Raw genomic sequence first — 14,274 nt, 5'->3', positions numbered from 1 at the left:
CATAAATTTTGTCTTTTAAACATAACTGACTTATGGATCAAATCTTTTAAAAAGTTTACTTTCAAGCGATGTTCTTTACATGAAATGTTCATTTAGTTTTTGTCTTTTTGACTAACTGCCATCCAAAATCCCTGTTAAATGATAACATGTGCATGACATGTGATGGATAAAATGGTCATTACACTTTTACTTAAAACAATAAATAAAACAAACTATTAAGTTAAAGTGGGTCCGACGCTCCACATCTTCTTCTCATCAGATTACATTCATCTCCTTTCAACCTTACCTGGTCACCACTCCAGCCACCATACCACCACCACTCCGGCCACCATTACCACCACCTGTAACCACCGCTTGCAATCGCCAAAAAAACTAGTGGCTGCCCAACTTGCTTCCTTTTCCCCCTTTCTCATTTTCTGGTGGCCAAGGAAAAACCACTATCGCCACCCCTTTCGATTTTCTCACGTCTCATGTTGAGTCGGCTGACAAACCCTTACCCACACCCCGTTGCAGAGAAGCTTTCACAAAACCCAAACCCCCCCCCCCCTAGCCTAACCTCACCCACATCCTTAAACCTTACCCAAATATTCCCCAAATTGACATCAAACCTAGGGTTTGTAATCTAAAATGAAGGCAGAGAATTAAAGAACGTTTCTGGAATTTGATCAATCAAACGACTGGGTACGCACATGAACCACATACTCCGGCCACCACTCACTACCGCTAACGTCTTCCAACCATACGGATTTTAAGATGAATCTGACGTTGTGGTGGCGAGAAAGAGGAGACGAATCAGGCATCGATCTTTGACAAATCTGGATGATGGTAAAGCGTCGATCGATTGGAGATGGATTTTGAGGTGAATCAAACGTTGGTGGCGGAGGATGGTGACAACCATGGTGTTATCAGGTGAGGGGGTGGTGCAGACGGTGGTGGTAGAGTGTCCACGTGGTGGTTGTCGGCTGAAATGGGTTGGCGACGGTTTACAATGTTTAGCCGGAAAACAAGTTGGTGGTGAGGGAGCTAGGTTTGGATGGTTTGGATATACAGCATCTGCATATACACATTTGGTTTGGATACATATATTGTTTATGTGTAGGCCCTAGATAAAATTTATTATTAACATAATGTGTTTTTAAGTTATTTTATTATTATATTAATAAAATTAAATTACTTTTTTACCCATCACATGCCATCCACATGCTGTCACTTAACTGGGATTTTGGATGGCAGTTAATCAAAAGGACGAAAATCAAACAAATATCCCATGTAAAAGACACTGCCTGCAAAAAAAAAATTTAAAAGACCTAATCCATAAATCAGCTATGTTTAAAGGACAAAATTTGTAATTCTGTCTAAATAAAAATAACTAAAGTCAAACAAGAATCAAAAGTTTAAGACAAAACATACCATAAAAAAAAACATATGTGATAAGATCTACTTAGACTGAGTGTTGTGATGGGATGGGTCCGATAAGAGGCGTCACTCTATGTTACCTCATTACAGTTCAAACTATCACCTCTCTTGCTCGTCAACCGGGTGACAACCAAGAGGGCTCTTTTTTGTGAGATCCACCTCCATTTTAATCAATCACTTTTTTTAACATGTTGGTTAACTAACTCCATAACACTTGTTTTTTGAGTTCTCTTCGTCTGCAAGACAATAACGTTGTGGTACTTTTTGTTAACCAACATCCATCCACAGTACTTGGTCTTATACATATACTATTAAAGCAAACATAATGTGAGCACATGACCTTTAACTAGGGTGTCCACTGTCCACATGTGATCCACGTATGCAAATTTTCAAATATAAAACTAATGATCTATAATAAATAGAATTCAAAAATCAAAATTGACTACACTTAAGTATGGTACTTCAAGACCAAGTGTTTATTTGCTTTATTCATGGAGCGGTAAAAATGCGTATAAAGTGGTCGACAATTGGAAAACCATGGGGTGCATAACACATTAGGCTTGTTCATATTAAATTGTGCTAAACATACTAATTGATCGGTAGTCTATTGACAAAGACAAAACATTTAAACAATTTCTTTGTTTTGCTAAACATTATAACCTTATAATGTAGTTTGACTGATGGATAAGCATACCATCTCAAATATACTTGAATTATAAGCCTTGATATAATTTCATAGGGGAATTTAATATATCCTTCTAACTTGGGGTGCAAATAAGCCAAGCCACTCGCGAGATACTCGAGATCGGCTCGTTACAAAGCTCGATCGAGCTGAGCCCAAACTCGAGCCTAAAAGTAAGCTCGTTTAATAAACGAGCCTGAGCCTGTCATTTATATAATTTTTTAAAATATATATTTAATAATTATTAATTAATATATATAATGTTATTAAAAAATAAATAAAGATAACTAAATAATATATATTATTTTACACATAAAATTATAATAGAAAAAAATATAAAATAATTATAATTATATAAAAATAGTTGATATATAGTAAACGAGCTGAGCTTGAGCTTGAAAATTTACCAACGAGCCGAGCTCGAGCTTTGGAAATAGAGCTCAAAACGAGCCGAGCTCGAGCTCTGTGTAAGTTAAACGAGCCGAGCTCGAGCCTAGTCAAGCTCTGGCTCGGCTCGTTTGCACCCCTACTCCTAAGTTTGCAAAATTCCACATTACTTGAAAACATAAGTTGTAAGGCATAAGTACAATTTTCTTTCAAACATAATTTGAGACTGAGCTTGAGTTATTATTTAGTTTTGTCAAACCTTAATAGGCCTTATATATTTTTAAGTTTAACTCTTTCAAGCTTCAATTTATTAATGACACACTACATAGCCAAATTTTTAGCTCGTTTAAAGTAATGTACACTGGTTTGAGTCGAGCCTAAGCTAGTTTTAAGTTTTTTCCAAAAACAATATAAAAATAATAATAAAAAATACATATAAATTATTAAATATTAAATAAATCAAGCTCAAACTCGAAAATATCACAAGTCAGAACGCGAGCTTTTAAGAAAACTCAAAATAAGGCAATAAGCCTAGCTTAAGCTCTAGTAACTAAGAACGAGTCAAACTCGAGCCTAGCCTAATTTGTGCTCGGCTCGGTCACTAACTATTTAAGGGTTTCACTTCCAGAGGTTCGCAAGACGAACACCAAAATGGAAGACGAAGACGGAGAACCGCCACTCGCCGTGGCGATCAACGAAACCCTAGCCGGTAACCACGACAACTTGGACGAGCTTCCACCGGTCGGCGTGACTGTTATCACCGGCTATCTCGGCGCCGGCAAATCCACTGTACTATTATTTATTACTAACTAATTAACTCTATGTTATCATTTCGTTAGCTTTACAATACAATTTCACGGTATAGAGTTTATACGCAGTGTTTGTTTCGAACTAGAGTCTTTCTGGTGATCAGGCGTGTATTAATTGTTTTGAATCATGCTAACTGTGCCCTAGTTTCTGAACAAACAAGTATTATAAGGAAAATTAATGTTAGGTTAAGCTTTTTAGAGTTTGATACCAATTATGCTAGCAGTTATTCAGCTGATCTTAATGTAGCGGTGTTCGACGAATTGGATTCTGAATACTCGAGTTGATCGAATAGAATTTTGAATACTGAATTTGAATCGAATTCCAGTTCGATTCGAAGTTTTGACTTTTGAAGCTGGATTCGGATTCGATTACTGAACTCGAACTAAATCGTATCGAATTTTGAGTTTTCTTAGTCCTAATCGAGCAATAAACAGGCACGCATTTCGGATCATGCAAACTGTGCCCTAATTTCTGAACAAACAAGTATTATAAGGAAAGTTGATGCTAGGTTAAGCCTTTTGGAGCTTATTATCAACTATGCTAGCAATTATGCAGCTGATCTTAATGTGGGGTGTTCGACGAATCCAATTTCGAATACTCGAATTAATCGAATTGAATTTTTAAGCTGGTTTCGAATTCGAATACTGAATTTGAATCAAATTCCAATTCTTCAATTACCGAACTCGAACTAAATCGGATCTAATTTCGAGTTTTCCGGGTCCGAATTGAGCACTAAACAGTAAACATACCCCTATTTGGCAAATGAACAAAACGTTAAACGAAGTAACAAGCTAAATGAAATAGGAATCTGATACAAACCCGTCTTAAGCTGAAGGGTCTAAGTAACCGCAACATTTATTTATAAAATTGTGTCTATTTATAGGTTCATGTTTTAGTTTCTAGGATGCGAATGTTTATGTTGATCAAAATTAAGGTTTATATACCTTTTTAATTGGAGATTTAATCCTTCTCGAATCGGATTAACCAGAGACTAGCCCCTCTCGAATCGGGTCAACTATCCTTGTTCTTGTTTATCTCTATCAATTCAATATTTTATTTTCGGGGTTCTATCATTTGGTTCCATTGCCGGGAAATCGCATGACGGATGCAACCCAGAATCTAGCAGCTCGGTTGGCAATAATTGCAGCCCGTTTAGACTCGCTGATGGCTATAAAAGATGACATCACAGAGATCAAGGCTTTGTGGAATGTTACGGAATCTCATGAACCACTACCGGATCTTGATAAAGAGGATGCTCAAGAAGACAGCGCTAGCGATGACGAAAATAAGTCAAGGCATGCTTTGGGTGCTGAAGTAGAGATCAGAGATGGGTCGCAACATAAGATTGGAGATGATGTTCAATTGAAGATGGGAGATGTTGATCAATTAAATATCGGAGATGGTTGTCAACTTATGATGGGAGATTTTGATCAACTTAACCGATCAAGGGAAACCCCACTAATGACCCGTGGCAAGATGTTGAAGTTGACACGTACCAATTTGCAGGAAAAACTAACAAATGTCTATTCTGGATTCCAAATTCCAACTTCTACTGGATTGGATTCTTTCAAGGCTGCACTGAAATTTGGGTTTGAGAATGGACAGGTTGCATGTCAATTTTCCCATATTTTAGCTAATCAATGGGTCTGTGACACGGGTCAACCTACAATCGAATGGATGATCGCGTGGCACTACCACTATTGGATCGACTTGAGGACAAGTCGTTTTACCGGTTGGGAAGTGCTGATACAAACCCGTCTTAAGCTGAAGGGTCTAAGTAACCGCAACATTTATTTATAAAATTGTGTCTATTTATAGGTTCTTGTTTTAGTTTCTAGGATGTGAATGTTTATGTTGATCAAAATTAAGGTTTATATACCTTTTTAATCGGAGATCTAATCCTTCTCGAATCGGATTAACTGGAGACTAGCCCCTCTCGAATCGGGCCTATCCTTGTTCTTGTTTATCTCTATCAATTCAATATTTTATTTTCGGGCTCCTGTCAGAATCAAATGCAGAAACTTAAAACCGATTACTAGATTATGGATTTAGAATTTTACACAATTATTGATAGAGGTTTATTCACTTATTGTTTCTTGGGTTGATCATTGGATTGAATATAAAATGTCAGAATTTAATGTCTTATTAAAAGCTCTTTTGTAATTGTGCGTGTCACTATATAGTATATATATGTGTGTGTGTTTGTGTATTTATATAATTGTATTATATAAAATAAAATGCATAATTTGAATTCGAATTGAACTGAAAATCACACATTCTTATTCGAATTGAAGTTCAAGTTTTTCGAGTTCGATTTGAATACTGAACACCTATCTTAATGTTTGTATGATTAACAGTAATGGTAATTCTATTTAAACACGTTTTCCGCTTTGGAATTGTGGATTTCATTTCAGCTGGTTAATTATATATTAAATGGACAACATGGAAAGAAGATAGCTGTGATATTGAATGAGTTTGGGGAAGAGATTGGAGTTGAGAGAGCTATGATTAATGAAGGTGAAGGTGGTGCACTTGTTGAAGAATGGGTTGAGCTTGCAAATGGCTGCATTTGTTGCACTGTCAAACACAGTCTGGTTCAAGCTTTAGAACAGCTTGTTGAGAGGAAGGAAAGGTAACGCCCTTTTATGTGAAATTTCATTTGAGCTCACATAGCAAATAAATCTTGTGTGTGATTCTGATGAATATTATCTTGTTTTAGCTTTTGATGATGTTTAAGCATGCTTGTTTGGAATACTTGTTTATTTAAAGTGATGCATGTATATACATGTAAAGTTTTTGTGTTACAAACTTAATATCCATTGATTAGTGGTATATACATCATCTGAACAGATGTTTGGGTTAAAATTGAGTTGTGTAAGAAAATCAATATGATTTTTGGTTCTTCCTTCCAGTTCATGTGTGTGTTTGTGTCCTTTCTTAACTTTCATGTTGTAAAGTTTTGTGGTACAGACTTACCATCCATTGATCACTGACATATATACCATCCATTGTGTATGTAGACTGGATCATATATTACTAGAGACCACAGGGTTAGCAAACCCTGCGCCTCTTGCATCTATTCTTTGGCTGGATGATCAGTTGGAAGCAGCTGTAAAGCTTGACTCAATTATCACTGTAGGTTTCTTATTTTAGTATAAGGTTAAGATGCTTTCTTTTAAATTCAAGTAGAAAGTGAATTAAGTGTAATCTAATCACTCATATACAAAAGCACAAGTCTAAGATGCTAAAAAATCACTGGAATTTATTCTTGAACAGGTTGTAGATGCCAAAAATCTTCGTTTTCAACTCAAAAAGCATGAAGATTCGTTCACGTTTCCTGAAGCCTTCTTACAAATAGCGTTTGCTGTAAGTGATAACATAAACACATAATTATTTAGGGTTCATTTTAAGCAGAGTCATGCTGGCTAGGGCTAGTAGTATGTTACTCAAATAAATTATACTGGCATTTTCAACCCATTTTCTTATGAAGGGTTGATTTGGGTTGTTTTTTGGTCCCAAACAGGTCAGATAGGTCAATGCTAAAGTTCTAGCTAAAAGGGAACGCCTCAAACGGGTTGAAAGCCACATAATGTCGATTTATAAAGCATATAACCCTTTTAGTTGTTTTATTCAAAGACTTACATTATATCTTTATAATTTCTAAACTTAAGCCCGTATTGGCCTGCTATTCAACATGCTTATCCACCCATGTTGCCACCTGCAATATTTTTGAAAGTCACTTTAATACGTTTGATCATCTTATTATAATATGCTCATTCTCTGTTAAACTTGTTGTAGGATGTTGTAATTCTTAATAAGGTTGATCTGGTTTATCCAGATTCTCTAGAGGAACTCGATAAGGAGATAATGAGCATTAATTCACTTGCTAATATTGTTCATTCTGTGAGATGTCAAGTTGATATATCCATAGTATTAGATTGCAGAGCATATGATGCTTCGGTTAGTGATATGACTCCCCTCTACTCGAATAATTTTCTATTTGTCATTTCAAACACTATAATTTTTGCTCCCTATTTATGGTGTCTTTTCAGCATGCTGCTCATCTGGAACAGCTACTAGAGGAAAACAAGTCGCTCACTACTAAAGATCTTCATGATAGTGGCGTGAGAACCATATGTATTCAAGATTCACAGAAGCTTGATCTTGATAAGGTATTTCTAACACTTCTTTTTACCACTTATAAAAATTTGCTTTATGCATTAATTATGATGTCAAAACAGTATTTTTACAATTTTATATAAGTCTTTTAAAAAGAACAGTTTAGGGGGTTTTGTTGAAATTAGACTATGAGCAACTTTGAACTGGTGACCATCTGACCTCTTCTTTTTTTAGCTATATATTTCTTTGGCTTATGACCTGTTTTGAGGTCAAACTTAACCCAAGTTGACCCATTTGTAATTAAATGGGTTGAAATTATCTCATCTAGTTTGCAACATTGTGAAGACCCGGCGGTTTGGTTTTAAGTTTAAGAAAAACTGATTCTCCAATTTGGTTTAGGTTTTACTATCAACCAAAAAACCGAAGTGAATCAACTGAAACAAACAAAAAAAAAAAACAATTTTAAGTAACCTACAAGAAATTAGTAAATGGTGTAGCTGAAAAGTTTAGTTCCAAATGTGTAATTATTAATTAGTCATTAATTAACAAAAAATACAGGCCCCGGGTTTTAGGCCAAAGTTCATTATTTTTTGTGATTTTTTTTCCGGCCAAAATTTTTAAGCCCAAATGGTAAAACCGATAAAACCAAAGCCGAACCAAACCCATTGTGAAAAGCATAAACCAAGATATTATATTGGCTTTTATAATATATTTTGTGTCATAATGTTTGGCAACTTTTCAGGTGCGTTTATGGCTTGAGGAGATTCTTTGGGATAAGAAATATGACATGGATGTGTATCGATGCAAAGGTGTTCTTAGTATTGTGAATTCTGATGAACTTCACACCGTACAGGTAAACTATAATACAATACCTTTTTAATCTCTGCATATATAAATTGATGTGCAAAACATAGAATAAAATAAAGTGGTTTCAATTTGCAGGCTGTGAGGGAGATATACGAGATCGTTCCTGCGCTTAAATGGAGAAGTGGAGAAAATCAAACAAATAAAATCGTGTTTATCGGTAAGCTTATAATCACTCTTCTGAAAGCAGGTTGATTTTGATTATATTTTTCTCCAACGGGTGAAATTTAGAATCTTTTAATGTTTACGACCTTCAGAATTGTTTTTTTTTAAGAAACATATTCATAGTTTATCAAGTAACTATTTGATTTATGCAGGGCGGTCACTAAATGAGGATATACTTGTGGACTGTCTTAGAGCTTGTGCCTCAACAACTTGCTAATGGATGTATTTTGTAATTTTAAGCAGCTTCAGACCTGACATCTTATGTGGTTTGAGTGAACCTAGACTCGACTTCATTGTGTTTTGGGTTCAATGAGCCATGTGCCCGTAGGGCCGGGCTGGAACCAGATACAAGAGATTTTGTGGGTCTAGATACATTATTTGTAGAATGTGATTAATGGATGAAACTATTAGTTGGGGAGCAATGTGACAATTGATGCTTTGGAGTTAAATTGGACTTAATTATCATGAAGGTGAGTCCCATGGTTCAAACTTGGGGCCTTGATATATACATAAATCACAATTACCAACTCATTTACTATTTATTATATACTTTGAATGGAAAATAAAGATAACTAGTTTTCTCCCGTGTGTTGCGGCGGGCACGGATATTAGATGTGTACGTTTTTGTGTTTTGTGGCAATTTGTATATGTTAAGATGCGTGAAACGAAAGTAATGGCAACATCAGTTGTAATAGTTTCTTTTACACAGCATGTTTCTTATAGACTACCTAACTACAAAAGAAACAGATGTGATAACCGTTATCAGTTAGTTTATATTATACAAATAAGCAGCTGTTAACTATACAAAAGACATGTTATTCAACGCCGCGTGCTAATAGTCTTTTAGTTTGAAGTTTCTGGTTCTCTAAAAGATATGCTTGAAGTTTCTGGTTCTCTAAAAGATATGCTGCTTTCATGTTAAGTTGATTTAGTGCTCGGTTTTCTTGGCCGATGGTTCAGTGTCTGTTTGCAATTAAAATTATCTGGTTAGATGGAGGTAATAAGCGAAGATGGGAAAGATTAAGTACCTGATGTTATGTTGAACGTCGGAGTGTATTCAAATTGGGTGGATCATCAGGTTGGCTGAGTGTGTGAAAAGTTAGGTTTGTGCTAAAGATCTTTAGGTTGGTGTGAAAAGTAAAAGCGAAGAAGAATGTTTTTGTCTAAGATATTTGTTTAGTAAAAAATAACCACCACACATTTTAACATACCATTGTATGTTACTTGGACATGTAAGTAACAAAGAAATTAATAGGCTTTAACAACTTGTACATTATGGATGTTTGCTTGTACATTGATGAATAGTTATTTATGTGAGTTGAGCAAATAATGCTTTTTATATATATATATATATATATATATATATATATACTACTAAATAAATAAACCTTTCTTTATGCCACATGTCATCCATTTAACCCATCATCAGTCTCCCATTCCCGGCTCTCACCAATATCCATTTACAAACTCATTTCCTATAACAGGCCCGATTCAATCTGAACGCCTTCTTTCATACAAACCCTAAATCATCCTCTAGCTTAATTACTCTGTCTCCGGTGTTGCAGCTGCACCCGCCACCGCCACCCCTTTTTTCTCACCGGATTTTACACTGGTCCGATTCATCTGTTAAATCATTCTTCAGCTACCTTCGTCTCCGATGTTGCAGCCGCAACCGCCACCGCCACCCCCCTTTTTCTCACCTGATTCCACCACTGGTCCCGCCGAAAACCCTTTTGGTACACCAATCTTTGGACCTCAGGCTGGTATGTTATAGTTCTTTCTTTCTCATATGATTCGGTGTTCGTTAATTATTTATATAAACCCTAAATCGATTTCAGTATGTATTTAGGCATGAATTGATTAACAAGCAGCATCTCACCATTGTTTATTCTTCGATTTCATAATGTATGAAATTATGTTCGATATGTGCCTTTTATCTTTATTTTTGTTTTGACATAAACTCTAAATCGTGTTCCTTATTCTTCTTAGGGTCGATTATTTATTTGTTGTTTTAACCAAATGTTCTTCAATTTTGTGAATTTCGATGATTATGTTTATTATTATTGCATAGATGTTATATCATTTTGATTAACAGGTGAAAACCAAGGAGCATCGACTAATACAAGAACAGCTCAACCAAAAGGTACAATTTTAAACGTCCATTGCAGATTTCTGTTGCCTTTTGATATTCTTTGTTTTCTGATGTATCAATATTTTTGATTTTTGCAAGATAATTGAATGTGAAGGACTAAAAGAAACCATTGCATCCTTAAAACAACTTCTTTCAGATGCAAATTGTGAACCTCAAACCGAGGAAGAGTTTGCAAAGCCCGAAGAAACAAAGGAACTTTTGCCTCAGCAAGCTCAGGTTTGTTAATCTTTTCATATGTCAGCACTTCTTTTAGAGGTTCCATCTTCTTTAAATTTTTAAAAATTAGTTAATATATATAAAAGGATTATTAAAGTCATATATTATAATTAATAAACTACAAAAAAATGAAAAACAAACTCAAATCTTTCTTCTTCTCGATCCAGCACTAGAAGATTCGTTACGTCTTATCATCATAATCCATGCCTCGCCGATTGCTACAGCGACTAAGGTATAGTTCTTAATTGCTCCGGCATGTCCTCAAATAATCCATGCCTCGCCGATTACTGTGTTAAGATATATAATTGAGTTGAAACGGACACAGTTTTATACTTTTACCTAATAAGGTCTTAAAGAGTACTAAATATGTCTATGTGTACCACTCTTTCAGTGGTTTGATGATGTAAACTCGCCTGACGTATCTGGTGTCTGTGGACAAGTTCTTATTTCATTATCAGAGATGCATGGGTGTGAAGTAAGTCTATATATCTACTTAAATGTTACTTCTTCTAGCTTGCAATAATTTGCTTTCTCTGTGGTCCAAGATAGTAGAGATTACTATACTAGAGCTTCAAAAGATGCGCATAGCACATATCGTTTCATATGTTAGTGAAGCCCTGTGCTCATTAATGCCCTCGATTCCTAGAAAGGTATGTGTGTTTTGTTATGTATAATTACAAACATGTTAATCACAACTTTATTGGAATCGTTTTGAGTTTAATGAGAAATATAATTTTCAATGTTACTATAGTAGTCTTAATTTACAAGTAAAACGATTTCAGAATTCTATAAACATTAAAAATGGACTTTTGGTGAATGACAGGTTGTTTGTTTTTCATGCAGGAACTTTCAGAAACTTGCATTGGATAGTCGTATAAATTTGGCAGTTATTCAGTCATTCACAGGCTCAGACTATGTTGCTGCCCAACGTCTTAGGTAAAAAAAAAATTCTTTATTATGATTTCTACAGCTAGAGAAATAATTATAATTTAATATGCTACAGATGGAGATTAACGTATTACCACATGGAAATCTTCAAGAAGGTGGACATTATTGTGACCCCTTCAACAAGGTATGATAAGCTCAGCAGCTACTATATGTATGTATGTATATGTTGATTGTTTTCATGATCTAATTGCGTTATTGTCCAGCATGACTGCACCTAAGATTCACCCGAGTGCACTTGCTTGTGGTGAATCGGATCTGGAGGTTACAGGTGCATAGTTAACTTAAGAAAAGATGTATCTGTTATTTATACAAACAAAATGGAATGTGAGTCTAATTATTATTATATGTGTGTGTTGTTCAGCTAGCCTAATGAAATATGGATTGACAGCAAATGTTCTTGGATTCCCGGCCATTTCTGTCCCTGTAAGTGTGTATGGAAATGATAAACGTAACCACTCCTCGTGTCTTATGTTGTTGTCTGCGTCTGCCTAGGTTGGTTATGATAAGCAGGGACTTCCAATAGGGCTGCAACTAATAGGACGGCCTTGGTGTGAAGCAACGATTTTGCGTTTGGCTGCTGTTATAGAGGTAAAAGTTGACCTTTGTACTTTCAACTATATTAAGTAAAATCATTGTGGACTTGTCTAAATTTAAATATAATCATATTAATTAAAGCTGGAAAATATATGATGTATTTGACCTTAAAAGTCAAAGAGAAGACTAAACACGAAAACCGTTGACTATTTGCATTTACGTTTGCAGAGGAAGCCTATAATATATTTTGATGTTACAAATACAAAGGGTAAGTGAGAACAAGTTTAAGGTTGTTGATGAGTGCTCAAGGATTACTTGATTCTAAGCCATGACTTTTGTTAACTTCATGTTTTTTTTGACAATTTGCTTTAATTATGGAATTTTATTTTAAGTATATATTTACAAGTCCAATTTGCTATAATATATATTATTTTAAGTATATATTATTTAGTTTTTAATATATTGTACTAGCTATTAATATTAAGTTTTTATAAACAATGAATTTTCACATTGATTTAGATAAAATAATTAATTTCAAATTTCAAAAAAAGAAATTTTCACTTTATGTTTGGTTCTCAATGAAGATTAATAAAAGACAAGGCCGATTGCTTTAGATAATTTGTTTATTTTTGAGACAACATGTTTTAACATATGGCCAGTTATGTGTTCCATTATATATAGTTAAAACAAAAATAAAGTGAAACTAATAATTTTAATATGGATGATAAAGTTACAAATATTGTATACAAAAAAATATTTAAAGATTTACGAATTTGCAATTTTTTATTTCCATACTGTGTATTGTGTAATTTATTCAATTATATATTATATTTTTTTATATGTTGAACATATTTTTTATATTTCACATTGTGTTATTATTTAAATAAATTTATTTATTTTAACCCGTGTTCTACACGGGTACCTAACCTAGTATATATATATATAATAATCAGCTTAGTCTGCTTATGAGGCGGTTTTAGGCTTTACATTCAGCTCACATTTGAATAAAAATTAACTAGAAAGAATGAAGTCTAAAGTTTATGTCGACCATTACGAGTGAATTTGGGTATGAAGCTTATGACCAACAATAGTGAAGTTGAAACACAGTCACACATCTAAGCATTCAAACAAGGTATTGTCAAGTCTGGTGTGATTATGTGCGATTCGGTTGTGTATTGATGTATAACCAAAATTGCACCAAAAATTTTGGTTTCTAAAGGAAAAAAAAAAGGAATAAGTGGTTACGAGTTTGGTGTTTTTTTTAGCTAACTTGTTTTCGCTTCAATTATTTTATTTAGTTCTTCTCACCCTATTTGAGCTTTAAGATAACCTTTGACCCAAGATTAGTAATGATTATGGTATATGTTGCTTACAAAGAAAATATTACAGTGCTTGTTATTATTAGTACATTAATGATGTAATGACATGATCTAGAGATTTTATGTCTTGGCAATTACCCGATCCAATTTTTTTAGCTCTGTTCCAGCCCCTATTTTGTATTTTCTCTCCAGCAAAATGTAGGCCGACCTCCAGACTTCCCGACAACCCATGATGCTACCATATTGTTTTAAGAAGTTTTAAAATAGCCGTGATTAGTGGCTTGATTTTAGATGGAATGCGACAGACGAATATTCATAGAAATATTTAATTACTGTATATATTATTATAAAAAACAACTTGTACACTACTTACATAATTACTATTCATTTTTCCTTGTTCATTATTGGTTGTTCAAATAATATTCTAATTTGACTTTGATGGCTGTAATGTCTATTCGTTTTAGCGTGTCTTAACTAGGGTTGTTCAAAAAACTTGAGGCTCGAAGTTCAGGCTTGTGGCTCGCTCGATAAAGGCTCTAATAAAACTAGCTATAAAAAATTGATTTGAAATATCCTTAGCTGATTTGGATCATTTTTATAACCGAGCCAAAATCGACCCAGGCTCGGCTCGTTGGCTTGATCTTAAGCTCGTTAACTTCAAA

General features: G+C 34.5%; 1 protein-coding gene and 1 long non-coding RNA gene across 2 annotated transcripts; both read left to right on the top strand.

Annotated features, from left to right (window-relative positions):
• Positions 1-3,136: 3,136 nt before the first annotated feature.
• On the top strand, positions 3,137-8,846 carry LOC143627689 (uncharacterized). Its single transcript, XM_077097461.1, has 9 exons — positions 3,137-3,274; positions 5,710-5,927; positions 6,316-6,430; positions 6,572-6,661; positions 7,094-7,255; positions 7,348-7,467; positions 8,157-8,267; positions 8,357-8,438; positions 8,596-8,846. The coding sequence occupies exons 1-9, from the start codon at positions 3,137-3,139 to the stop codon at positions 8,658-8,660; spliced, it is 1,101 nt and encodes a 366-aa protein (XP_076953576.1). The 3' UTR covers positions 8,661-8,846.
• A 3,073-nt stretch (positions 8,847-11,919) lies between these two features.
• Positions 11,920-12,433, top strand: LOC143627688 (uncharacterized). The gene is made up of 3 exons (XR_013152631.1): positions 11,920-12,027; positions 12,121-12,182; positions 12,252-12,433. It is a non-coding gene; the product is annotated as an uncharacterized LOC143627688 (long non-coding RNA).
• The last annotated feature ends 1,841 nt before the right edge of the window (positions 12,434-14,274 follow it).

This window comes from Bidens hawaiensis, unplaced genomic scaffold (genome assembly GCF_021521415.1).
Source record: "Bidens hawaiensis isolate Kalapana, Puna unplaced genomic scaffold, B.hawaiensis_p1.1 tig00004706_1, whole genome shotgun sequence".
Lineage (NCBI taxonomy): Eukaryota > Viridiplantae > Streptophyta > Magnoliopsida > Asterales > Asteraceae > Bidens > Bidens hawaiensis.
This window is presented reverse-complemented; position numbering and strand designations above follow the sequence as displayed.